Source organism: Ornithodoros turicata, chromosome 4, assembly GCF_037126465.1.
Source record: "Ornithodoros turicata isolate Travis chromosome 4, ASM3712646v1, whole genome shotgun sequence".
NCBI lineage: Eukaryota > Metazoa > Arthropoda > Arachnida > Ixodida > Argasidae > Ornithodoros > Ornithodoros turicata.
In genome coordinates this window covers 46,979,162-47,006,074 of record NC_088204.1, presented here as the reverse complement: position 1 = coordinate 47,006,074, position 26,913 = coordinate 46,979,162, and the positions used below count along the sequence as shown (strand labels likewise).

General features: G+C 44.9%; 2 protein-coding genes across 2 annotated transcripts in view; one reads left to right on the top strand and one right to left on the bottom strand.

The window, feature by feature from the left end:
- Positions 1-9,527, top strand: part of LOC135392403 (high-affinity choline transporter 1-like) — a 254,458-nt gene extending 244,931 nt beyond the window's left edge. Inside the window, exons 6-9 of the mRNA XM_064623118.1 lie at positions 1,152-1,281; positions 1,348-1,559; positions 8,972-9,154; positions 9,321-9,527. Of these exons, the coding sequence (XP_064479188.1) occupies positions 1,152-1,281; positions 1,348-1,559; positions 8,972-9,154; positions 9,321-9,527 (732 nt within the window). The remainder of the gene's footprint in view (positions 1-1,151; positions 1,282-1,347; positions 1,560-8,971; positions 9,155-9,320) is intronic.
- Positions 9,528-11,279: 1,752 nt separating this feature from the next.
- Positions 11,280-14,110, bottom strand: LOC135392402 (uncharacterized protein K02A2.6-like). The gene is made up of 2 exons (XM_064623117.1): positions 13,387-14,110; positions 11,280-13,171 (listed from the first exon to the last, which is right to left on the bottom strand). Exons 1-2 carry the CDS (start codon positions 14,108-14,110, stop codon positions 11,280-11,282), a joined length of 2,616 nt encoding a protein of 871 aa, XP_064479187.1.
- Between the last annotated feature and the right edge of the window lie 12,803 nt (positions 14,111-26,913).

Sequence of the window (26,913 nt, the reverse complement as noted above, 5' to 3'; positions counted from 1 at the left end):
ACATTTGTTTGTTTTTTGTTGTTTTTTTCGGCCGATCCTTGGACCCGATTGACATTCTTCTGAAATAAAGGGTGGTCTAGCGTAAAATTATCTGCCTCCGAAAAGGATGACTGTCTATGATACATGGAGCATTTCTCGTGGAAATGGACAGAAACGCGCGATTCTGTTATATTGCTTTTGACTTGCAAAGGTCCTACCTGAATGTCTCAAACCAAAATGAGTAAGAAACATAGACTTTGCAGTGATGCAGAGCTAACACGTCAATCAATTCCTCGCTTTTAGTAGTTTTGCTTTGCGTAATCGAAGGAAACATGGACAGCTCACCCTCTGTCTTGTGTCGCAGACGAGCATGGCTCTCGGATTTACGGAGCGTCGCGTAATAAGCAATAAACTGTATCTGTTTCTGCTTCGGAATGGCGCGGCCGATAACAAGGTCGTCGGGGCAGTACCGTTTGCGATGCTGTTCCGGGAAACAATTTTTCTTTCCCTTTTCGGAGTGAGTTTCTCAGACCTTTCTCCGCGTCTTTTGTATTTCTATCTGCTTTCTTTTTAAACCGCTGCTAAGATGCATGGAGTCAGGAAGCGACTGTTTTGTGTGCAATAAAAAAAACATTGATATGGGTTCTCCGACGAGTTGGGGGCTATTTTATAAGTGTGCATACTGAAAAAGGGATATGAATATAAAAAAGTGGTGCATCCTAGAAATGCTCTAGCACTGTTCTCAAGAGGTCCTCACGTAGGATCTGTGGATGATCTGAGGATACCATGGGGACGCTATATAGTGCCAAAATGATATGTTGAGGATGATTTGAGGATCAGATTCACCATCCTGGGGATGTCATCCCTGTCCATGCATGATGCTCTTAGGATATCCCTGGGATAACATTGTGTTGTTGGGGTGCTTGAACTGCTTGCCACGATGGACGACTACGCTTGCGATGAAAACGGCGATTTTATTACAAGCGCTCTAAAGGCAGCAGTTGTTCGTTTCATGACGACTTAGGTGTGCATATACATTGTGTCATATGTGCTGCCAGTGTTTGCTGTGCGTCACATTACCACTAAGCCAGTGAAACCAGCCACTTGATCTCTACACGAGCTCTTTTTCTATTTTAACGCCCAGCTTTCCTTGAAATGTGGCTTTTTTGTAGGTGTATTTTCGGCGCGTACTTTCCAGCAAGACCGCTGAAGGAGCTGAACTACTATCGTACATGGCCGCATTTGGGTGTATTTTCATGGCTGTTCCACCTGTAGTCATCGGTGCGGTGGCCAAAGTTGCCAGTGAGTGACATAATTTTGTGTAGAAATGATACGTGATACCCGTCTTTTGTACGAGCATTATCATAGATTTCAGCGCTGCTGGCTTTGAAAGCGGATGGACTCTAGAAGATGCGTCCCTGGTGCTTCCGCTTTCCCTGCTGTATCTGTCACCCTCCTTCGTGTCAGCCATTGGCCTGGGAGCTGTGTCAGCTGCGGTGATGTCGTCGGCAAATTCTTCTATACGCAGTGCAGCTTCAATGTTTGCCTGGAACATCTACAAGCTGGTCTTTCGACAATCTGTGAGCCTCCGAGGTGTTAAACATATTTTTCAGCAGGGTTTCCTTTCAGGTTCTGTCCCATAAGTAGTATAGAACCATTACACATAACATCTTTTGTCTAATCCAATAGAATCCATTTGTAATCCAATGCGAGCTAGTTCAAATCAACACAATCCAGTTATATTCCAATGCAAGCCTGTTCTAAGCTCTATACCAGCGAGAGGTGTAGCTCGACCTTCTTAGATTTTGCTGAAAAAAAAATTACGTGTAATTCCTTAGGGGTGTGTATGTACGATGTAAGCTGTTTTTCTCAAGATTTTGTTTTCTTGAGCATTGGGGTCAACTCGAACTTGGCCTAAACATGAAAAAGTGTTTTCCATCCTGCGCGTCCTTCTTACACATAGAGAAGGCATTTCTGCGCTTTCTTTGCCTGGTGTTAGAGGAGAAGGGTCGATCTACCTTCCTGAAGGGCACATGGAGCGAGACGAAATCTGGTGACGTGGTGAGAGTTTAAGAATGGAGCGCATTTTGGGCCAAGTTTGCAATAAGTTTATAGCAAGTTAGCATTCTCGAAGGATCCCGCGATTATTTAAACTACTGTATGGAGATTAGCTTCACGTAAAAATATGAAGCTGATCTACTAAGTGACGGTGAATATCCAGAATTCGGAAAAAATGACACTTTTCAGATAGTATTTTCACATACCTGAGGTCATCTAGGAAGTGAAACAATTCATGCCATTGGTAGAACAAATCGTCTCCTGTAACATATTTCAAATCTGCAGGTCTATTTTTTCCTTCACCATACTCCACTGCAGCTCATTCCTTAGATGAGGTCATCTAGGTAGTATGCCTTTGTGACCCCTTTTCTGTGAAAAGAGACCCCTTCTTTACCATTTTTCAAATCAACAGATGTATTTGTTTGTGTGTGAGAGAAAATAATTTGTCAATGCACTTGCATCCCATCTGTAAGGTACCATTATCCTCCTTTGGACGAATTTCGCCTTCTGCTGTTCTGCCAAGTTATACCAACTTAAAACTCACAGTCGCTGCTTCGTAACAGATTGCTCGTCATTTATTGTCATCATTTCGTCGTCATTGATGATTGTTTTCACTATACCTGAAGTCGTCTGGGAAGTGAAAAAAAAATCACACCATTTCAAGAATAGAAAATCTCATATAACATATTAAAAATCTGCTGGCATATTTATTCTTAAACACAAAAAAAAACTTTGTCGGTGCATTTGCATCCACTTTGTGAGGTGTCAGTATCATTAAAGCCACAAACTTTATGCACAAAAGTCTTCCAAAATATGCATGCAAATATGCGACAAAAACGGTCAAACATGGTTACAATATGCACAGAAAAATTCTCGCTTTGCACAAAAGTCTATTGTATACCATGAACCTCTTTATGCAAAACAAAATAATGAACAGAAACGAATCATAGAATGATAAACAATACATTTTTTATTGAAGTCACCGCTGAACTATATGACATTACAGTATGCAATCAAAGCCATTTTAAGTTTTCAAATTTGAAAGGCCTCCTGTTGTCGAACAATAGAGTCTTGTATCGAGAAAATGTGCATTCTACATTGCAAGACGTTATACTTGTGAACTTGAAATGAGCTGGTTGATCTGCACTATATGCAGACAGATCTTCGGAGTCATGTTCTTTGCTTTCAAGAATGGCGCCAACGAGCTCCAACAGTTTCAGACCCTTATTTTTGGCAAGCACGGCTTCAAGTGTGGCTTTAACAACAGATGCACATGCATCTCAAGCCCTTTGTAAGGAATCTTGCACGTCCCGAACGATGTCCAAAGCCTCCACGAGAAGGTTGCAGACTCCAACTTTGTGATGGAAGCGGGAAGGAATGAGAAATTAGCTTCAACAGCTGCTAACGTCTTCCACGAGTCGCTGCGCCAAACGAATGCTTGTGGCAGAGCGGTAAAGCGCGTGAGCTGTGCAGGTGATGTGAATAATTTTGTGGTATATCACACGAAGAGAGGTGCCAGCCTTGATCTTGTAAGGAGCTGCATCCATAACAAAAAGCAGCACGCCATTCGCATCCACATACCTGTTCAGCATCTGAACACAGTCTACACAGAGCTGTGCTACTGTCGAATGATTGACCTTTGGAAGCTCCTCAACCGCCAGTAGGTAGTCCTTTTCACATGTGTCCAGCGCAAGTGGTGCGACGACAACAGAGGCTACGCACTGTCCTGAAGTGTTTGTTGTTTCGTCTATAGATATCCACACTTTCCGTCACTTCAGATTTTCAAGGATGTTTTGTGGGGTAGCCTGATAGCAATGATGCAGGTAGGCTTTTTGTATTGTCGAGTAGTGAGGGATTTGCCGGCATGTGTACTAGTCAAGAAATACCGGTAGCTCAGCATTTTCCAGCTTTCAAAAGGGAATATTTACAGCACAGAATTCCTTACAAAGATCGATCGCAAAATCAGAACATTTGGATGTAGAACCCAGCAAACCAGATACATCCAGCAAATTTCCATAAGATATCTCTCCCGGGACGTTTGGATATCCACTGGAGTTTGCCACAGATCCACTTTACATCCATGCGATATCCTAGCGACTAGCATTTCTGATGAAAGATATTAACGATGCCTCAGAACAGCCTCAGAACATCAGTTGTCTCATGTTTAGCATTTCTGCCCTGTTTGTAGATCCACTGAAAGTCCCTGTCACGTCTGTCACGGATATTTGGATATATACGGGAGATTACGAATATCGTACATATTTTGCTTTTAAAAATTTCGTGCATGAGATATTTAGTGTTTGTAGAGTGCATAGAGACTACTGCAAATGTGTGGGCAAAGAGTATTTATTGTGTGCTTTAACCTGCTTAGAATGTGAACTTTTTTGCTACCTTGTACTTCACGGGTTATTGTACAGCCTCCGTTCAGAAACTCAGGAATCCTCCGAGATGACATATATATGTAAGGTCCACACCGACTATATATTAATACAAACATATATGCATGTGCAGCATCCTGTACGCTCGTGCAATACTATATATGCAGGGACTCAATGTTGTTGTGGTGACTGCATCGGGTGGTCTGCAGCACATATCACAATCAGTGGACAAAAACACTTACATAGATGACGAGCAATGCAATGAGTCAAATGCAAAATGATGTGTTGCTGAAGGGTGTTTTTCATGTACATTACAGATTTTTAAAAAACAGACTAGCAACTGCTTGGCGACCGCTTTTTCCTTTGGCTTATACGACTAGGCAAGAACTTTCTGCATGATACCATGCACCTGTGAGACGACCAATTAAGTATAACTGCAAAATTTATTTAACCTTTCAATTAGGGCTTCTGAAATGAAATTGAGACAGCAGCACCAAAGGTACTCCATGTTTAAGGTCACCGCACTTTTCTAAAAGCTCAAAACACAGGCGTACTTTGAATCGCCTAGATTTTGCTAACAGTAAAACCTGAGCGGAACAGGATATAAACAGCCACCGTTGGAGGACAACTTGTGATGACGTAGTACGTGGTAAGAGCAGCTGACTGCAGCCAGCACTGTGCTCTCAACAGCTCCAGAAGTATGATTCCAGACCCTACCACGCTGGTGTTCGAAGTGATGCTGTGTATTGCTTCACAGCGCATCACCCCTGGACGGTCCTCGGCGGTGAGCCACAGCGCATGAACTCTGTTCAAGCATCCTTTTCTCCAGAGGAACATCTGTGCGGGTGTCAGAATATCTGCATTCAATAAGGGCGTTGCAAGTTAGCCCTATAGCTGCCGACCTTTTAAACTGTACAACCAATGCCGCCACATCGCCCTTTACCGCGGGATGAGGCAAAAAAGTGCTAACTGGCATGCCGAAGTCGTGCTCGTGGAGGCAAAGGTTAGCAATTGTATTCTCTGTTTTGCTAATGCGACGCGCCATCAGAGAAGTGGTAGAGTTATCGTACATTGTTCAATAAACAAGTGGCGAATGATGTGTACCGTAACATTGTCAAAACTAATGAGTCAGGCAACCAGAAACGACGACGACGCTGCTACGAAGATGCTGCTGTGAGTACTCGCGCTAGAACACGCAGTAGAAGGCACACTTCCTTCAAAGGGTAATAATGGTACCTTACAGATGGGTTATGAATGTGCTGACGATTTTTTTTCTCGTTTAGGAAAAAATACACATGTAGCCTTTCAAAACGTTATGAGAGAGGGCGTCTTCCACAAAGGCACATTTATTTTACTTCCTAGAAGACATCTAACGAATGAACTGCAGCGGAGTATAGTAACGACATTTTTTTTCTGGTTTAAGAAGACAAACCTGTAGATTTTCAATATGTTATAGGAGAGGATCTGTCCTACAAATGGCACGACTTCTTTCAACTCATGTATGTGAAAATACTATCTGAAAAGTATTTTTTTAACGAATTGTCGATATTCTCGATTGCTTAATTAAGCAATGAGCACAGGTCAGCCTCAAATTTTTACTTGAGACGAATCTCCATACAGTGGCTTATGAGAGAATGCTAACTTGTCAAATATTTATCGTAAACTTTGCCCAAAATGTGCTCCGTTCTTGAGCTCTTATGACGTCACCGAATTTATTCTCGTCCAATATGCTCTTTGGGAAGCTAGATGGATTCTGTTTCATGCCAACTGCCGCCACTCTAAGCCTATTGAACTCTGATTGGCTGGCTCTGCCCACCATTCACGAAGCTCCACCCCCTCAAGCCCACTTGATTAGGTGCATCACGGCTAGCCTTCACAACAAGGCTGCCAAATTCGCTTCAAAATTGCTTACTTGTTCATTCTTTCAGAGGTGGTAACTGCTGGTCATTTCAAAACCCAGGCTAACATAGACAAGGCCCCACTAGCCATGGCGTGCTCTACAATGTCTTCGGAGAAACATGCATAAGAAATGGATTTCAACCTTCATGCAGTACTTTTTTACAGCTTTCCCAGGACAGCAACTCACATTCAGCCTAACTGCTTATTGGTCCATAATTCTACCTAGAAAGCCACTCGTTGGTCACTTCCACTCATCTCTAGATTTCTTAGCTATCTCATAGGCTCCCAACCGCTCACTGGTCCATAGTTCTAGCTATGTCATAAAGAGTCACTTCCACTCATTATAGATCTCTAAGGTCCCTCGCAACCGTTGATTGGTTAATACTTCTAGCTACATCATAGAGAGCCACCCATTTCTAAGCTCCCTCATAGGCAGGTAGACTCCAACTGCTCAGTAGTCCATACACTCTTGAAAATAAACTTCACAGCATAGCACGCTCCTAGCCAACCACCATCTCTAATGATATCGTTATCTGCCCTGATTTGTTGAAAACGGGAGGCGTACGCCTTTTTATGACACTTATGCTCATAATTGTCACAAAAAAGACTTACGCCTGCCGTTTTCTGGACAGATAGATGCCAGCCATGAGGGGCGTGCTATGCAGTGGTGACTTCCATCATCTCTAGGTTTCTAAGTTCCCTCCCAAGTGCTGATTGGTCGATACTTCTATCTACGTCATAGAGAGCCACCCATTTCTAATCCCCCTTATAGTAATCAAATGGATGTATAGATAGACGGTGTCGATTAAAATTTCACCAGTCGTGAGTCTGCAGGTCGTTTGTCTACCTCATGTTTTTAACCTTCGGTCTTCGTCTTTTGCTGCCGTAGCATTATGCTCAATTATAGGCTAGTAGACTCCGACTGCTATCGGTTCATCATTCGAATTATGAGCGGTTGGAGTCTAAGCCTACGGGGGATCTTAGAAATCTGGATCAGTGGAAGAGACCGATAAGTGGATCAAGTAGATCTAGTAAGCTAGATCTAGCTATGTGATAGTCTCATAGAGAGCCACTTATTGGTCACTCTCACTGATGTCTAGATTTCTAAGCTCCCCATAGGCTGGTAGACTCCAACTGCTTATTGGTCCATACTTCTAGCTATGGGATAGAGAGCCACTCATCTCTAGATTTATAAGCTTCGTTACAGGCTCCCAACCTCTTATTGGTCGATACCTGTAGCTAGAGAGCCACCCATTGCTAAGCTTCCTTTAGAAATTGATGACTCTATAGCTAGCTCCCACCCGCGCTCGTGGCCTAGTGGTTACGATGACGGCATTCCATGCCGAGATTGGGAGGTGACCCGGTTTCGAATCCAGGCGCCAGTTGTGCGCCATGAGTGTTCCCTGTGTTTTCCGCAGACGCTTTAAGACAAATGTCGGCAGAGCTGTGAAATCGGCCCAGTACGCACAATCCCCTGCGTTAGTTGTTGTGATGTTGCCCGACTGAGCATGACCCACTACAGAAATTTACCACCACAATCTTTTAATCTCCCCTATAGGCTGCCAACTGCTTATTGGTTCATACTTCTAGCAAGCTCTCATTGGTCCTCCTCTTATCTCTAGATTTTTAAGCTGCCTCATAGTGTCGTAGACTCCCTGTACCTATTAGTTCACAATTCTAGTTACATAATCGAGCCACCCGTTTCTAGATTTCTAAGCTCCCTGATAGAGCCCCACTGCTCATTGGTACTCGGTTTCCATCTACAGCATAGACAACCACTAATTGGTCAATTACACTCATTTCGGACATATGGACCCCACTACTTGTTAGTTGATTCCAGTCACTAGTTACTCCTCTATAAGCGCACTCATAGGCTGGTAAATCACTTACCCGTCCATGATTGATCCATCATATTGGGGTGCTTTCTAATTGGTCCAGGACAGCTCATAATTTGGTTCTCATCATGTAGGCTACACTGATTTGCCCATAGATTGAGAGCTTCGGCTTTCCAACGAAAAAAAAATTGAATGTTTATTGAGCAGATGATCAAGAAAATGTCCAAACTGTCAACAAAGTTTGACCAACGCATCTACCTATTCTTCATGAAACAAATTTCCTGGCTTGACATATACTGCGGGACTATTCGTGCCTTCATGAGGAAGCTCGCCCTCTCGCGGTAATTTACGGAAAGGGTGAGAGGAGGCAAAACCGTGCCAGCCATGCTACGTAACTGGAGACGGGAGTGCGCGATAGCATAAAAGGCGCACAGGTTGATCTGGAAGTTGGTAATGCTAGAGGAAAACGGTACTATTCAGTGCCGTAAAGTGAAGTAAAAGCACGCAAGAGAAATACCGATCCCTAGCGTTTCACAGATTTCCACAAAAGGATCAGAAATGCAACGTTAATGGCGATATGGTCAACCAGCGCAAAGAGTGGATCACTGCATTGAGGATCAGAAAGCCTGTCACTCGTGCCTTAATCGTCTGCTCGCTAAAAGCAGGAGATTATTTCTTTCCAGGTACATATAAATATAATCTATGTTATTTCATTCAAATGCTGTGCATGTAGCAGCAATGCGGTGCAAGTCAAAACTACGTACATTATTTCGTATTTAGAAAGTGCTTCTCGCTGTGCTATCTCGTTTTTAATTTTGCTAGTTTGACCCTTCTCCAGACATGCCATGCGAAAAGCGAAGGCTAAAACATACAGCTGTCCCGTCGTCAAACTTGCCAGTGCTGTCACCCCACGATCCTCGAAAAGAAGAGACTAAGAAGAGGATCGCAAGCCAACGCGAAGAGAGGACTGATAAGAGGGCAGCGGCTAAACTCATAGCCATGACGGTGAGTTGGTTGTCAAAACATAGCGGCTGCGCTCCCTGTATGCTCAACATTGTTGCAATGTTTTGTTGTGTTTCACAATAGTGCGTAAAATCGTGATTCGACAAGACTGCGGAGTGAAGCCAAATACGAGACGCAACTAAGCTCTGACTTGTTGTTTGCGTTTCAGAATCATTTGTGTAACAGTTCAGCGAATGCCAATGAGGAGCTTAGTGCCAGTGAACAAGCACCAAAGGAAGTAGAGTCTGAAATTCAACAGACTTGTGGGGACTTGTGCATAGCGAACATCCTTTTGAGTCTTGATGTGGTGCCTACAAAGTACAACAAGGATGGTGAAATGCAAGTTCGAACGGGCGATCTTACATTACATTTTTGACACTGATAAACGACAACAACGTGCCATCTATAACACGGTCGAATAGTATTGCACTTCTTGACGAATTATCACGCCAGCCGAAGAAGAAGATGCAGATATCATCAAGAATTCTTATGTGGACAAGTACCATGGCAATGTTGGTCATCAAGCATGCTGTATCACTTGATTTTGTATCACACCTGTTCGGTTGTTCCCCAGCCACTTGTGGTGCAACTGTCAAATGTACAATAAGTGCACTTGCAGCCATTTTGGGTGCAGCTATGACTTGGCCTTCTAAGGAGGAAGTTTTAAGTAACCTTCCAATGTGTTTCGAGTCATTCTCACAGCAGGTACGGGTTGTGCTTGATTACACAGAAGTCATGTGGCTCAGCCAAACTGTTTCAGATGTAGGATTCGTACTTCTTCACAGCACAAGAAAGGACAGATGTTAAAGTATATGGTTGGAATATCTCCTGCTGCTTAATTAGTTACGTCAGTAAGGGCTATGGTGGTCGTGCTTCTGATAAAGCAATAGTGGAACAAAGCAATCTGGTTGAAATCCCGTTACCTGGGATCTAGCTGCTTCGATTCTTAATCGAAGAAGCTTGTGAAAAGCAACCTCAACAGTGTTGTCAGACCACCATTCTTGAGGCAAAAGCAGCAACTGTCAAAAAGAGGTGCACTGCAAACAAAGAAGATTGCTACAGCCAACTGTACACGTTGAGCTTGCAGTACAACACACGATTTTTTTTTTAAATCCTAAAGTACAAACTCCCGTGGCATTTTGTTCCTGTAGCAGGTGACATCTTTGTCATAGCAGCTACCCTGACAAATCTCTCAAAGCCAATTATTGCATACACAGGATCTTGAGAGTGCAGTTTTGTATACTAGTTGATAAACAGATTGTGCAAGTGTACTTGGCAATAGTACATCAAACAGAACTTCACTGTACAGGCATTTATTTGCATCTCAATAAGACTGGAATACGAAAAACATTCAGATGCTTAGGCTGTTTGTATACTTTCAGAGGTAAGATATTCTTCAAGTATGCTTCCTTCAAGTGTGCCAGCATTTTCCAGGTAAAGCTTGGGTCAAATAGCAATTCTCTAAGCATAAATGAGCTATCGTTGCTTGCAAAAGTTATAAAATAACACCCGAGCCATTCCAGCTCAAACGTCCCAGCGGTGTTGCTCGACCAACGTCGATTTCCGAGAAAAAAATATATGATGTGTGGACATGCGTAAACTAGCAAAAAAATAAATAAAAGTTTTTCCCAATGCAGTGTAGAACGGCCGTAGGGAGGGATTGAATGTCCCCTCCTGCCAAAAAACCGGGGCCTGCTTCGGCGCTTGTGGAGCGCATACGGCTGTAAATAAATAAAAAATTCGAATTAGGGCGTTTCGAGGAATGATTGTGTCATCTGTGACAGCTTCGGTATCTCAAGCAATCAGAGCATTAAAACATACTGGACAAGCAAAGTAAGCGCACATTGTGCCAAGTTCGGAATTTTGTTCCTTAGTAACGGTTGGCTAAAATCAGTCGATTATATTTTCCCCCGATAGTAAAGTACCAACACATTGCACAGAAAAATATTTGAGGTTGTAACATACGGTAGTAACACACTTTTAATACTCCTATGTACAACCAAGTCGCACCACAAGTGCGGGGTTCTCAGTCCGGCTCCAGTTCCGAAACATAATGATCTTTCACAGCACGAGCGCGGCGGATCTCAATCCTCTGCTTCTTCAACTGGCGCCACTACACATCTCCCCGTTAAGTTGATCCGTACCGTTGGGCCGGACGACGATTTCTAGCAGGGTATCTTCGGGCCTGAGGCACGGGTTGAGTGTCCTCATCAGCGGCCAAGGTAGACTCAGCGTTCCCACCTGTTGTTGCAGATTCGACTCCGTGTGACCAGTCTATATCCGGCAATTCGGGCAGACGCGGCTTGATGTCGTCAGCATGCATCTTGTGCTGTTTCAGATCCTCCGTCATGACCTGATATGTTGGACCGCTCGAAGAGCGAACAATGGTACCCCGAAGCCAGTGGTTCTTCCGGGACTTGTCCTTGACCCAAACTTCGTCGTTGGCGGCAAACTTCCGCAGTCTTGTGCGAGAGTCATAATTGCGCTTTTGACGATCTCTCGCTGGAGACAAGGCGTTTGGATGGTTAGGGCGCAGAAGGTCCAGCTCTGTACGGTAGTGCCTCTTGTTAAGCATTTCGCACGGCGGCTGTCCGGTTGTTGCGTGAGGCGTTATCCTGTACTTAAGCACGAAATGCTTAATTTCCTTGGCACCGTCCCTCCCTTCCCTCTGACGGCGAAGGAAGGCTTTCAGAGTTCGGACAAGATTCTCAGCCTGTCCGTTGGACTTAGGGTGATACGGCGGAGTCAAGATGTGTTTAATTCCGAGGCGAGCCAAGAAATCTTTCAACGCTGCTGAAATGAATTGAGGTCCATTATCGCTAACCATGTGGAGAGGGAGTCCCTGGGCAGCAAAGATGTCCTCAAGGGCTTCTATTGTGGCTGAAGCCTTGGTAGACCTCATCAACTTCACCTCGGGCCACTTGCTGTACGCATCGATTACCACTAGGTAAGTTTTTCCGCCGAACTCTGCGAAGTCAGCGTGAAGGCGATACCACGGTTCTTTCGGAACCTCCCATTGGTGAAGAGGAACTGGAAGTTGTTGATCCGAAGAAGCGGCACACGCTCCACACGACTGACAAGTCAGTTGAATGTCATTGTCCATTCCTGGCCACCTTACATAGGAGCGCGCCAACATCTTCATTTTTGTTTGCCCAATGTGGCCATCATGAAGTAGGCTGAGGACAGTGTTGCAATGCTGGGACGGAACGACAACGCGCATGCCCCATACGATGCAACCCTTTTCTGTTGACAGCTCAGTGTTGCGCTGGTAGTACGGTTGAAGCTCGGGGTCCCGTTCACGACAAGGCCAACCTTCCATGATGTAACGGTAGACCTTAGAAAGGATTCGGTCTGCAGCAGTGGCCTTGGCAATTGCCGACGCTTTCAGCGGAATTTTATCAATACCTACTGAGAGGACGGAAGAGACATTCGGCGATCCAGTACTCCCCAAAAGGAAGTCGTCATCCAAAATCGCAGCATCGAAATCCGGGTCCGGACCTGCCGGAAGTCGAGACAGGCCGTCCGCATTTCCGAAATGGGCCGTCGGCTTGTACTGAATGTCAAAACTATGACCAAGCAGGGTCAACGCCCAGCGCTGCATTCTGTTCGCCGCTGTGACTGGAATTCCTCTCTTTGAGCCAAAGATTGCCGTCAGTGGTTTATGGTCGGTATATAAGATGAATTCCCTTCCCCAGAGATATTGGTGAAACGTCTTAACACCGAATATAATGGCCAGGGCTTCCTTTTGAATTTGGACGTAGTTTTTTTGGGCCGACGTCAACATCTTAGAAGCATGGGCGATGGGCTTGTCTTTACCATTGACTTTAGGGTAAATCACTGCGCCAACGCCTATCGAGGAAGCGTCAGCAGCCATGTAGAGAGTTTGACTAGGGTCGAAATGCGCCAAGGAATCGATGGACGTGAGTCGATGTTTGATCTCCTTGAACGCCTGGGCGCGACCTGCTGACCACTCCCAAGGCACATTATTCCGCAGAAGTTGATTGAGTGGTGCGTAAAGATCTGAAAGTGACTTGATGTATCGACCATAGAGTATTGCACGAGACAAAGAAAGGCTCGAAGTTCCCCAACGTTGGTTGGTTCTGGCATGTCCAGCAGAGCTGACACTTTTTTCGGTGATGGTCTGAAGCCATCTGCTGAAACGATTTGTCCAAGATATTCCACTTCTGTTTTGAAGAATTCACATTTTTGTCTCTTAAAGCGAAAGCCATATTCACGAAGCCTTCGCAAGACCTCTTCCAGGTGGTCCAGATGTTCGACCTCTGTTCTTCCAGTTACGATGATGTAGTCGAGATAACAAGCCACGCCCTCTAGGCCAGCAGTGACCTGTTCCATTGTTCTCTGGAATATAGCGGGGGCTGACGATATCCCAAAAGGCATCCTGTTGAAGCGGAAAAGACCCTTGTGAGTGTTCACGACAAGGACCTTCTTCGCATCTTCATCCAGCTCCAACTGCAAATATGCTTCCGAGAGGTCGAGTTTCGAGAAGTGCTTGCCACCGTTCAGTTTTGCGAACAGCTCCTCCGGACGAGGTAGGGGGTACTGGGCAACGCCCAGCTGCGGGTTGACAGTAACGCTGAAATCGCCGCAGACACGCACCGCCCCGTTCGGTATGGGAACGACTACAATTGGTGTTGCCCATTGCGACACTTCAACTGGCGTCAAGACTCCGTTACTGACTTGTCTCTGAAGATCTTTCTCCACTGCGTCACGAAGCGCAAACGGAATAGGCCTGGCTTTGCAAAATTTCGGTCTCGCTTCTGACTGAAACTGTAGGTGGACCTTGACCTTCGAGCACCGACCTAGTCTCTCCTCGAAAAGCTCGTCGTACTGGCGCAGAATGTCCGAGAGGTCTGGCTGAGGATCGCGGACACTCCCAACAAACATGACGTTGAGGTCCAGCTTCAGCACGCGGATCCATTCTCTGCCAAGTAAGCTCATACCATCAAATTCTGCAAAAAGTGTTTGGAGCTCGTGGGTTTGTCCCGCAACGGTTACCTCCACCGAACGTTGGCCTTTCAAAGGTATACTGTGATCGGCAAGTACCCTGAATATCTGATGCGCCGGTGCGAGTTTTGGCTTCCCCAACTTCAGCCCAGCGTTTCCTCCAAGGATTGTATAATATGAGCCTGTGTGTCTACTTGGAGTTGAGTTGGAACTCCGTCGATGACGCAGGTGAAGACCTCTTCTTTGTCACCCACAGCCAACACACTTGTGATAGACTTCACGCTACGACGAGGGTGAACAGTGCGAGAAGGTTTCTGCCTCTTCTTCGTACACATACGTTCAATATGACCTAACTGATTGCACGCTCTGCAACGTTCCTTGCTGAAGCGACACGTTGCCTCACTGTGGTTGGTGTTGCCGCAGCGAAAACACCTTTCCACTTGTTGATCAACGGAGGTTTGTACTTTAGCAACGTTCCCCAACGCCAACGAAGCCAGTAGCTTGCGATCCAGTTGCCGCGACTCCTGCTCTGCCTTCAGGCAACTTTCAGAAATCCTTAATGCCTTGTTGACATCCAGGTCAACCTCTTGAACTAGACGAGCCCGTATTCGTTGGTCCCGAAGTCCAACGCTAAATGCAGTGAGTAACGAACATGCCCGGGGGTCAGTCTCCTGCTCGTATCCGCAAAAGGCGACGATGGACCTAAGCCTTGCAAGGAATGCGGTGGGAGTCTCATGTTCCTCCTGGTGAGCGGAGAACAGCTTTGCTCGTTCGAATTCCTTGAAGCGTTTAGGAGAGAAATGTTCGTCCAGCTTCTTCAGCAGGTCGGCGAAGGACACATCGGTGATATTTTGGGGCTGAACTAGAGAGTGCAAGACCTTGAAAGTCTCTGCTCCCAAAAGTGCAATCAAGGCGTTCCTTCGGTCCACCTCTGAAACAATTCCGGAAACGTCGAGGCACGCTTGAAGGCGGATCTGGTACAATCCCCAGTCTTTTCGTTCAGAATCGAACGTTCCTGGGCCGATGAACCTTGAACCAGACGGAGTAGAACCCGCCCTATCAGAAGTCATACTTTCAGAAGCCGCAGGAGGCGCCATCCCCGTAGGTGCCTCTAGAAGTCGAACTGTTGCCCGCTCGTCGCCAGTGTAACAGAACAGTAGTAACACACTTTTAATACTCCTGTGTACAACCAAGTTGCACCACAAGTGCGGGGTTCTCAGTCCGGCTCCAGTTCCGAAACAGAATGATCTTTCACAGCACGAGCGCGGCGGATCTCAATCATCTGCTTCTTCAACTGGCGCCACTACAGAGGTCATGTGTCAAATTGTTGATTTTCTAAAAAATTGTGAAGTTAGCCTTTTCAGCAAATATCGGCAAATTCGGCGTGCAAAAAGAGACACTGGTGGACCAGTTAGGGATCTGAATTTACCACCGAGGTACTCACCGTTATCCCGGCTACCAATACTGAGAGTATCTCCAGAGTTTTTTGTTTGTTTGTTTGTTTGTTTATCGCGCGTGACGAATTTTGAAAGTTGCCATAGTACGAGAAACATGAAATGGCGCGGAGCAACGCTTTCACGACATGCAGCGGAGTAGGTGGTATTTCTCGGAGAACAAGGAGCAGTCTAAACAAGGACAACGACACAAGAAGACACACAAACAAACAGAGGCTCCACTATCAACAAGTTTTTACTGAACAACACAAGCACATTTATAACCAATGGTAAGGACGGGAAAAGGGGCCAAAACGGAAGACACGTGGGGCCATATAAACACGAGGAACAATCAGATCTAACTACTCACTTCCAGCCTTCAGTCTGCATTCCAAGAACCCAAACTCTTCCCTAGTTAGCGATATTGACGGCTCACTGACACATTTATCAGACCCATACTTCATTATCAAAAAGGCCTCGAAAATTTCTCTTTCATTCTTGGAGTTAAATCGTCCTCTAATCTTTGTTCTCGGAAACTCCGGAACGCAACCGCAGACCCTGACGTGTTCATGCAAGGTACCCCCACCCGTCTTATTTACACAATTCTTATGCTCCATTAAGCGTTCATTTAGGCACCGGCCAGATTGGCCCACATAAACCTTATCACACGAAAGTGGGATTTCATAAACAATAGACCTTTTACATTCCACAAGAGGACACCTATGCTTCTTCTCGCACTCTAGTGATACCTGTTCTTGATTCGTTAACCTAACGAGTGAAGATAGCTTAGAAAAAGACTTAAAAACTACAGGTACACCGAACCTCCCTGCCAATTTTTTTAAATGATGCGACGTTTTATGAATATATGGAATCACACTCGGTCTTCCTTCCATTCTTATATGGGAACTCTTTAGACCATTAACTTCTGTAAGCAACCTGCGGAGGATCATTAGCAGTACCTGCCGAGGAAACCCAGCTTCTTCAAGGCGGTTCAACTGTAGCACTACGCTTTCAGACATGGTATGCACACAAGATTTCTGGAGGGCCTTCCTAACACATGTCAATCCTATCCCATTTTTACTACTTTTGAATGGTTCGACCCAAAGGGTAACACAGGTTTTCTGGACCTTTGTTTGTACTGCCAACATATATGTTCTGAACCTTCAGAAATACATAGGTCATCATTTAAAAAAATTGGCAGGGAGGTTCGGTGTACCTGTAGTTTTTAAGTCTTTTTCTAAGCTATCTTCACTCGTTAGGTTAACGAATCAGGAACAGGTATCACTAGAGTGCGAGAAGAAGCATAGGTGTCCTCTTGTGGAATGTAAAAGGTCTATTGTTTATGAAATCCCACTTTCGTGTGATAAGGTTTATGTGGGCCAATCTGGCCGGTGCCTAAATGAACGCTTAATGGAGCATAAGAATTGTGTAAATAAGACGGGTGGGGGTACCTTGCATGAACACGTCAGTGTCTGCGGTTGCGTTCCGGAGTTTCCGAGAACAAAGATTAGAGGACGATTTAACTCCAAGAATGAAAGAGAAATTTTCGAGGCCTTTTTGATAATGAAGTATGGGTCTGATAAATGTGTCAGTGAGCCGTCAATATCGCTAACTAGGGAAGAGTTTGGGTTCTTGGAATGCAGACTGAAGGCTGGAAGTGAGTAGTTAGATCTGATTGTTCCTCGTGTTTATATGGCCCCACGTGTCTTCCGTTTTGGCCCCTTTTCCCGTCCTTACCATTGGTTATAAATGTGCTTGTGTTGTTCAGTAAAAACTTGTTGATAGTGGAGCCTCTGTTTGTTTGTGTGTCTTCTTGTGTCGTTGTCCTTGTTTAGACTGCTCCTTGTTCTCCGAGTCATGTACCAACAAGCCCATCAAGTTACTCTAGGTGGTATTTTACAGTGTTTTTTTTAACTGCCGAAAGAGAGAGAGAGAGCACCAAACACAAGCTTTCACTTGTAGCAGACAACATTTTCAGATCACTAGTACTGTAGCATTGAATGCGGCAAGGCAATATCCGCAAAGGGAATATGTGTATGGTCCCTAGCTTAAGAGCCTTAAATCTTTTTCGTGATGCTTGCTAGGTGTCCGCTGTGACCTCCTGGTGCTTGCACCGTAATGAACAACTTCGCCGATTTTTGTTTGGAACCCAAGATCCCGCACGAACTCAACAAAAAATATGAAGTTTCTGCTGCTAAAAGGACAGCATTATTAACACTGGCGCATGCCTCGTCGTCAAAACAGCGAATCATGAACTTTTTTGGAGCTCCGGAAAGAATGGTTCGCAAAGCCAGGGAATTAAAGGCCACAAAAGGCGTTCTTGCATAACCCTTGCCACGGAAAGGAAAGCCTATCGCAGAAGAAGTCAAGTTGAGCACACAAACGTTCTACGAGGATGATACCATAACCTACTGCCTTCCTGTGAAAAAGGATTTATTAAAGGACATCAAAAAATAATAATTTTGGTGAATCTGCGCGACGCATACGAGATGTGGCAGAATCGAAACCCCTCCTGTAAACTTGGATTCTCATCGTTCGCTGCTCTTAGACAAGCTTGCTGCGTTCTCGTCGGTGCTCCAGGTACACATTCTGTGTGTGTGTGTGTTTGTGTGTATCACCAAACCTTAAATTGATGCGGTATGCTATAGGATACAAGAACAGCTACACCGAGCTCATGAAACTCATTGTGTGCGACATTAATAAGCAGAAATGTCTGCTTTCATCCTCCGTCAATTGCCCTGGTGCAAGTCATGTCAGGCAGTACCTAGCGGAAGAAGAACTCCTGGTCTCTGAGTTTTGGGACACTGTAACATTCCAGCATACTGACTGGGCATCACATATGCCTGCAGACGACGATATTGCCAAGCGCAGAATTCACTGCCCAACTATTATTCCAGCTGGGGAACTTGAAGTCCCATCACTTCGTCAGCAAGGAACAGTCAAGATGTTTGTCGGCACTGAAGTCCGACGTTCCTTCAACCGAAGCAATCGTTTTACTGTACTTTGCAGAAAATTACAGTTTCATCGAGCAGGACGCGCCACAGTCTTTCCATTGGGAGAATACCCAGGCTACGGTCCATCGAATAGTGGTGTACTATCGCTCCCCAGTTGATGATGTTCTCATGTACAAATCATTTGCGATAATATCTGACCGCATGACACACGATACTGCAGCAGTGCATGTGTACGTAAGAGTGTTTTATAGAAAGCTGCCTCACCATCGTGGAAGGAATAGAAAAGATACACTACTGCAGTGATGGGCTGCTTCCAGACTTGTACAAGGTACTAAGAAAAAAGTAATTGAATACCATTACCGTTACCCTGTACGAAAAATTATTTTTTACCGCCACAAATTACTCGCCAGAAAAAGTAATGATGTAACGTCTTGACTTTGCCAATCACTTTCCATATATCTGACAGGAAAAGTACAAACAGAAGTGTCTGAACTTCAAGCTGCAAGGCACCGAGAAATTGAATGAGTTAAAGCTCAAAGCTGAGAGTGATTTTTCTTGAGGGAGGCACAGCAGGCATTTGAAGAAGATGTTGTTTCTGTCCTTTCTCTCCACCGCTCTGAACATGCCAGATAGCTCAGACCACGCCGACAAGTCATTGCAAATCGTCGACATCATTGTGACATCGACAGTATTCCATACAAGACTGACAGGAGCTCATGAATGCACAAGAGTCGCAATAGGTTATCGAGGTCGAGAGTTCTGTGCTCTTTGTGCTTCTCGCATAGTGAGAGACAAAGACAAAAGAGTCCCAACTGGGATTTCCACAGACAACTCACCAGGTTCATGGAACAACCTACAGTCCAACCTACTGTATATGCAGGCCGGATTACGGAAAGATAGTCCACATGAAATGGGAGAGGACGGTGAACTCTAAAATACACTGCACGTGTTGCGGAAAAAATCCTAGATATAAGACGGCTGTCTTGGAATTTGCAGAGGGCAGTTAGTTTTGTCTTCCCGAACAATGTGCGTTCTTTGGTCTCAAAGTAATCGATTACTTGGTAATTGATTACTGAAAATTGTAACTGAATTACTCAAAAATTACTTGGTCAGAAAAGTAATCGATTACGTTAAAAATCACTCAAAAGTAATTGATTGCTAGTAACGCAATTACCCGTTACCCGTTACGTACAAGTCTGGCTGCTTCTCAATATAAGAACAAGAAAAACTTTGTGAATCTTTGCCTGCACAAAGAACACTTCGGAATAAGTGCAGTGTGGAACTTCTTTGCCACGTCTCACGGCAACCGCGTGACGGGGTTGGCGGTACGGTCAAGAGAGTTGCTGTGAGAGCGAGCTTTCAGAAACCATTTCATGACCAGATACTTTTACCTCACAAACCTTTTTGGTATGCACAAAGTGAGCTCAAAGACATCCAACCACTGTGGGTCCCTAGTGCTGCAAGAAGCACGACTCTTGGCTTCCCGATTCCAGCACGCAGTTCCCGTCCCTGGCACTTACAAGTACCATCATTTTGAGCCAGTTTGTCAAATTCATTTAAGGGCAAAGGTGACTTCCACGTCGACGAAAAGCAGTGTGTTCGGCGTGTTCAGGGAATAACACAATTACTCTTACCAGTGGTTATACTACAGGGTGCCCCAGCTAAATGCGGACAGGTTTTTAAATTATGTATATCACTTTTTTCGAGATGAAGTGAGTTGCAATATAGCATATGCCGAAGGGCACTTCTTAAGAGGGCACCAGCAAACTCCTAAGGTAATGTCCTAATTTACTTTCAATAATTAACGTTTTAATTAAACAGCTACGAAGTTGTCCCAATGAGAACATCTGGTCCCTTCGGTCACCTGATACCGTAGCCGTCGTGAAAATTGTGAAGGAACAGCGTTTTTTCTTTTTGTTCATTGCGCATCCTCGGGGACGCGTCTTTCCTTCACCCCCAATGTGAGACGATGAAACAGCACACTATCGCCGTTGGTTCAGCAACACTGCCAGGACGTTTGAGAGACAGTATGTGTGTCCTTTTTTAAAGCCCACTGCTCATTACATTTTGTGACAAAGATAGCCATTGCAACTTCCCATTGTTGCAGCAATATACTCTGTGTTCCGCCTTTAGGAGGGCACTTGGTGTCTAGAACTGTGTTGGGTACATCATCTTTGACTATAATACCATCTGGGCTGCATCCAAGCCACGGGCTTTGTTAACAGATAATTAAACCAGTGATCACTGTGCCCTGTAGATGTTCAGCAAACCATTGCTTTGCAATGGGCTCCATTTGTATACTATGTTTTGTGATATCATTATGTCTGAAGGTGGAGTGAAGAGTGGCGCGCACTTTTTCCCCACTCCCCCTTCCTTCACGTGTAGAGCTGGCAACATGTTGGTAAGCTGTACATGGGTGCGATAAATGAGATAATAATGTCTCACAAATATACAGACAAGAAATGAAATAATGACAATGATAACAGCTACAAAGTATGTAAAAACAAATGGTTTTGGAATGAATGAAGAAATCCTGGACTGTATCATGTCGTGAGCAAGGCATGAGTAGAAAAGCGAAAAAAAACTACCACCTGTCAGACAGCAATAACAGCTGTACAAATGCCCAGGTTAACTTTGTACACAGTATGAATTTGTAACAATGTGTAGGCCATACCTGCCAAGAGAAACAAGTAAAAGGCCGTTTAATGCAGCATACTTAAGTGCATGGATGTTAACTGGTGAAATGTGACGAAAAGTAACCTGGAGACAGGAACACACAAACAACCACAACAAATCCTTAATTCACATATGTGGCTGTCTGTGCGCTCCTGCGTCTCCAGGTTACTTTTAGTCACACTTCTAAACCTGTGGAGAATTGCTGTTACTAATCTGCTGAATCTGCTAAAGCTGTTACTGCTGAATCCTAAGCAGTGACAGATACAACAGCAACAACAACTTTATTGTGAGATGATGAATGGGTACTTTCATTGCCAGGGGCAATACTCTACCCCATTGCTGATGGTGATGCGGGGAATGAAATAATGAGCCCCTTCACAATAACGATCGAAGTCTTATGGTATCCCAGTAAGGTCAAGAGAGCTTTGAGGGCAGAGCGTCGGTGGGCTGGATGTAGCCAGGGACCAAGTAATTTTGTGAGAGAGAAGAGGCGAGAGTCCAGCTTGTCAAGGGATCCGGAGAGTACGGTTCGGGAAGGTTGGTAGTGTGGGCAATGGAGAAGAATGTTCTCTAAATTTTCTACCGCACTGCAGTGACAGCATTGGGGAGAGTCAAATTGTCTCAAGCAGTAGCGCCACTGCGCTGTAATAGTGATAGATATAAGAGTATGTAACAATGGGCTTTCAGACTTCAATAACATGCGCTGCCATGATAACTCAGGTAACAATGGGAACTCATGTCGATAGTGTTTGATAGGCACCTGGAGGGACATTAATAGCATTTTTAATAACATGCGATGATATTTAATAACATGCAATGACATTTAATAACATGCACAACCATTCATTAACATTTGTAATTAAAAATCGATCAACTGGTGTCACTGGAGGGGCCGACTGCCACTGCTTTAAAATTCCGGCGCACCTTGCAAACCATGCAAGCGCTGTATTCGTACCAGACCCTCACTTCTCTCACCGCTTTTAGGGCCAGCTCTCACTTCCCTGAAATGGATATTTTTCCCATGCTGCGTCTTCTTTATTGGCTGTCCCTGAATGCTGATAAAATGAGAGAGATACACTGGTGGACAGACTTGTTGAAATGTTAAACAAGTCTGAGTAATGGGTGAACACTGATGACTACACAAGATAACTTTCCTGTATAGTCTTCGGTGTTCACCCATTGCTCACGTTTATCATGGTGATTGTCCACCACCTTGCCTGTATATCAGTTTATCGGTTTGTTCCACTCAACAGTGTTTGCACATCAGTGCCTATTAGCAGCACAGGCAAGCAACAGATTATTACAAGAGTCCAAAAGTTATTTATTTTATACTGCAATATGAAAATACTTTCACTCTTGACATTGCACTTAAAAATGTTTCACGGTTGACTTGACTTAGTAGCACACAGTTCCTTGGTTCTCTTGATTTAATGTTGAGACACATGTTCAGCTCTCGATTCTATTGATGCATATTATTTGGAGTTCTTGATAGTGCACTTAAAAATGTTTCACTCTTGACTTGACTTAGTCACACTGTTACACACATTTACCTGGTTAATGTTGGGACACCTCTTCGGCGGTTCTTGATATTGCACTTAAAAATGTTTCACTCTTGACTTGACTTGGTCACACTGTCACACACAGTTACCTGGTTAATGTTGGGACACATCTTCGCTACCTCTTGATATTGCACTTAAAAATGTTTCTCTCTTGACTTGACTTAGTCGCACTGTCACACACAGTTCCCTGGTTCTCGATTTAATGGTAAGACGCATCTTCAGCTCTTGATTCCTTTGAGGCACATTCTTTGCCGTGGCGTAGCCACCCTTTTATCGCAGTGTCCACTTCAAACATAGTAATGTCACGAAATTTTCTGTTTCGCTTAATGGCATATTGGTTCAGATCCAGGATGAGATCACACAGAAAGCTCGTTCCACAGTCATTGCACAGCTCGTGCTCGTTGCCCACAACGTCGCGCTCCTCAGTGCCCAGGATTTCTTTGACATGAAAAGCGTATGCTTTTCGTGCGTCACACTAATATGCGCAAGTTTCAACGTGAATTGTGAACCAATAGGTCTTGGGAGTCAACCACTCTGCTTAGAAATCTAGAGATGAGTGGAAGTGACCAGTGAGTGGCTCTCAAGCTAGAAGTATGGACCAATAGCAGTTAGAGTCTAGCAGCCTATGGGGTAGCTTAGAAATGGGTGGCTCTTTACGATGTACTCGAAGTATTGATCAATTAGGTATTTGGGAGAAAGCTTAGAAATCTAGAAATGAGTGGAAGTGACCAATGAGTGGATCGCCATGAGCTAGAATTACGGACCAGGGAGTGGTTGGGAGCCTATGCGGAAGCTTATGTTGAATTCCAAAGGCAGAATCTCAGCAAGTGCAACCCTGCAATGGAGCGGCTTGATCTGGCCTATAGCAAGTGATCCAAATCTGCAACTGGAACACTTGCACCCAACTTGAAGTTTAGCCCTGGCAAAGCTTCCTTGGTGGATGACGGCCAGAGACTGAGGAAGAAGAAGGAACTCATATTCCACTACAACCCCATGTTTTACAACATGAAGGTCTTCCTAATCTCGCAACGTTGCCCTGCTAATGTCTGACTCATCGCTTCCTTCAAGAAGCAAAATTGCCAACGTACGACGCGAAATAACAGTCTTGGCAGAGACAAATTGCGAAGCGGCCATGAGAGCGAAGAAGAGACAGGAAATAGGAAGCGCGAGCGACAAGTGATAGTCACAGAGAGTTCTGGTTGAATCTGCCTATTTTGGCAGAGCAGTCTGGGTTGCTCCTTGGAGCGACCTTTGCTTGAAGGCTGCTCCAAAGCTCCCATTGGAATTCTCTGGCACTGCTCCCAATCTGCCAATAGAACAGACTTGCTCCCGGCAGAGCAGCAGGACTTGCTTCAGAAGCGCTCCGAATCTGCCATTGGAATTCAACATTACAAGTCTAGAGATGAGCGGAAGTGAGCAATGAGTGGCTGTCTTGCTACAATTATGGACCCATAAACAGCTGGGCTGAACATGACTGCCTGTCCTAGGAAAGCTCTAAAACATGTACTGCATAAGGGTTGAAATCAATTTCTCATACATGTTTTCTGAAGCCATTGCAGAGCAAACCGTGGGTGTTGGGGGCCCTTGTCTGTGTTAGCCTGGGCTTTGAAGTGACCACCTCTGGACCAATGGACAGGTAAGTAATCTGGGAGAAGACTTGGCAGTCTGGTTGTGAAGGCTAGCCATGGTGGAGCCAATCAAGTTGGCTCAAGGGGGCAGAGCTATGTGAAGGGTTGTCAGAGCCAGCCAATCAGAACGTACCAACCAGCATGAAGGGGACGAGCTATGCCAGCTAATCAGCGATCAGTAGGCTTAGAATGGACCAATCAGTGTGAACGGGTGGAGGGGATCAACCAATCGGAGGGCTTATAATTGGCTTGGGTTGTATTATAACTGTATTGTGTTGGATTAGAAGCGGATTGTTGAATTAGAATTGGATTATGTTGAATTAGAATTGGCTCGCGTTGGATTAGAATTGGCTCGCGTTGGATTAGAATTGGGTTCTATTGGATTAGAAAAAGGATGTCGTTGTCGTTGTCGTTCTATACTACTCCCGTACCTTCAACACTCCTTTTTTGCCGACACTGGGAAGCAAAATCTCTGTTCTCTTGGGATTACCAAAAAAGTTGCACCAGATCGTTGCTGGAGATGTTATCACAGGGCGAAAGTCAGAGACGAGAACGAAATGCTAGGGGAAAATGAAAGCGGAGATGGGATAAAATTAAAACAGATACGTAGCCCTTCTAATCGATGTAAGCTGCATGTCTTAGCTGTCATCACTCACTGACTTTTCATAGCTACCGTCTTGGAGTATATTGGGTTGTTAGCGAGAGAACCCACGATTCTCCAGATACAAGCGGAACGTGATCCATGGCTCGATCGAGGTTATACAAGACATGATAATTAGGTCATATAGATATAGGAGAGTTCGCCCACAGTTGTGCTGCACGTGCAGCAGGGAAGGGCCGCGGATAATTTCGACTACCTGGAGTTCTTTAACGTGCACCAGAAATCTCCGACACTGTGCTGCGGATGTGATAAGAATGCCAATGTGCCTAGAACAAGCAAGTTCGGCTGGTGTAGCTGACAGACATGTAGACGAAGAAGAAGCTGGGTTGGCTAATACCAATCCATTGCCGATGCGACGAGCAAACGAAAGACATAGTCACACAGGACGAATCTCGACTTTCACCTCTTTGGTTTCACAAAGACAGAGAACAAAGATAGGTGGCAAATAAGATATGCGTACCGCAATGCCCCCTCCGCACGGTGAGTGGGGTCACACCTCCATTCTTTTTCTCCTACCATCACCATCGTCATCAGCTGCATCAGCGACCGAAGCAATCGACCATTACACAGTAATGTTCAAACGCATCATTCATCGTGGCAGCAGGAACGCGCAAAATACATATAGAAGAATTCCAAATTAGCTGTCGTTAACACTAACGAACCTTACAAAAAATTGAAATATGATTTTTTCTAGTATAAAGTTAGTTTCTGAACGTTCGTTAACTTCGCCTTGCGATCTTCGTATACAGAGTGTTTCACGAAAATCCCCCGGCTGAATAATTCGGGAACAGGTGGCACCATCGAAGAAATTTCTTTTTGGTATAGATCCTTGGGACAGCGGCCAAGAACTGAATAGTGAGCGGCTCATTTGCATACGCTCACTAATTAAATAAACATTCAAACTTTTAAATTTTACTTCGCACGCTTACGGAACCTCTGTTTTACGCATCGGGACCTTCAGCGAAAAATATTGCAAGAAAAAAACTACGTCGACACTTAGTGATTTTTTTTTTTTTTTGGCACGGCGTCGTTTGGAAAGTGCACTTCCTTGTTCTGACACCTGCCTCTTATGGGCTGGAGCGATATCATACGTGATATGCCACGGCGAAGTTGGCGAAAATGCGACGATGCTACGATGTTAGAACAATTCATCGGAACATTCAAGTGTTAACTATATTATAAGCTGCCAAACGACCAAGCAGTGCGAAGAACTTGGCTGACAGCCACAGCGGTGCCTGCTAAGTTCCACTCCAACAAAGGATTTCGTCCACGAATGTTATCATAGGTTACGCGCGACTCCAGACGCAATTTGGAATCTCGGCACGAAATCGTCTGATGAAAATCTGAAGTGCCGACACACAAATTTTGAAGGTGCCACGGAGGATCAAGAAACAAAGCAAAAAACGAGAGCAAAAAGGTAAGTTGAGGTTCAGATATAAAAATAGCAAGCTTCATGAATCGATTGTACAGCTGTCCTACTGCGCTTACTCTGATATAAACACGATATACGAGGGGTGTTCAAGTCAAACCGGGACTTTCTGTCTCCTGAGTGTACAAATGGCTCGCGCTACTTCTTTTTCGTCATTTTCACACGCGACAGGCCTCCGCGTTCACCACGTGGTGGTCAAAAGTTTGTGCAAAACAGAAGACACGTGCTGGACAAGATGGCCGACACCGAGGTGAGCGCGCACATCGAACAGCGAATTGTCATGAAGTTTCTCGTGAATGAAGGCTTAAAGTCATCTGAAATTCACAGAAGACTTCAGGCTCAGTATGGCCACGATACACTTAGCCGCAGCAAAGCGTTTGAGTGGTGCAAACGGTTCCGAGACGGCCGTACATCAGTGCAGGGCGATCCCGGCCGGGGCGGCTCAGAGCCCAGTGTC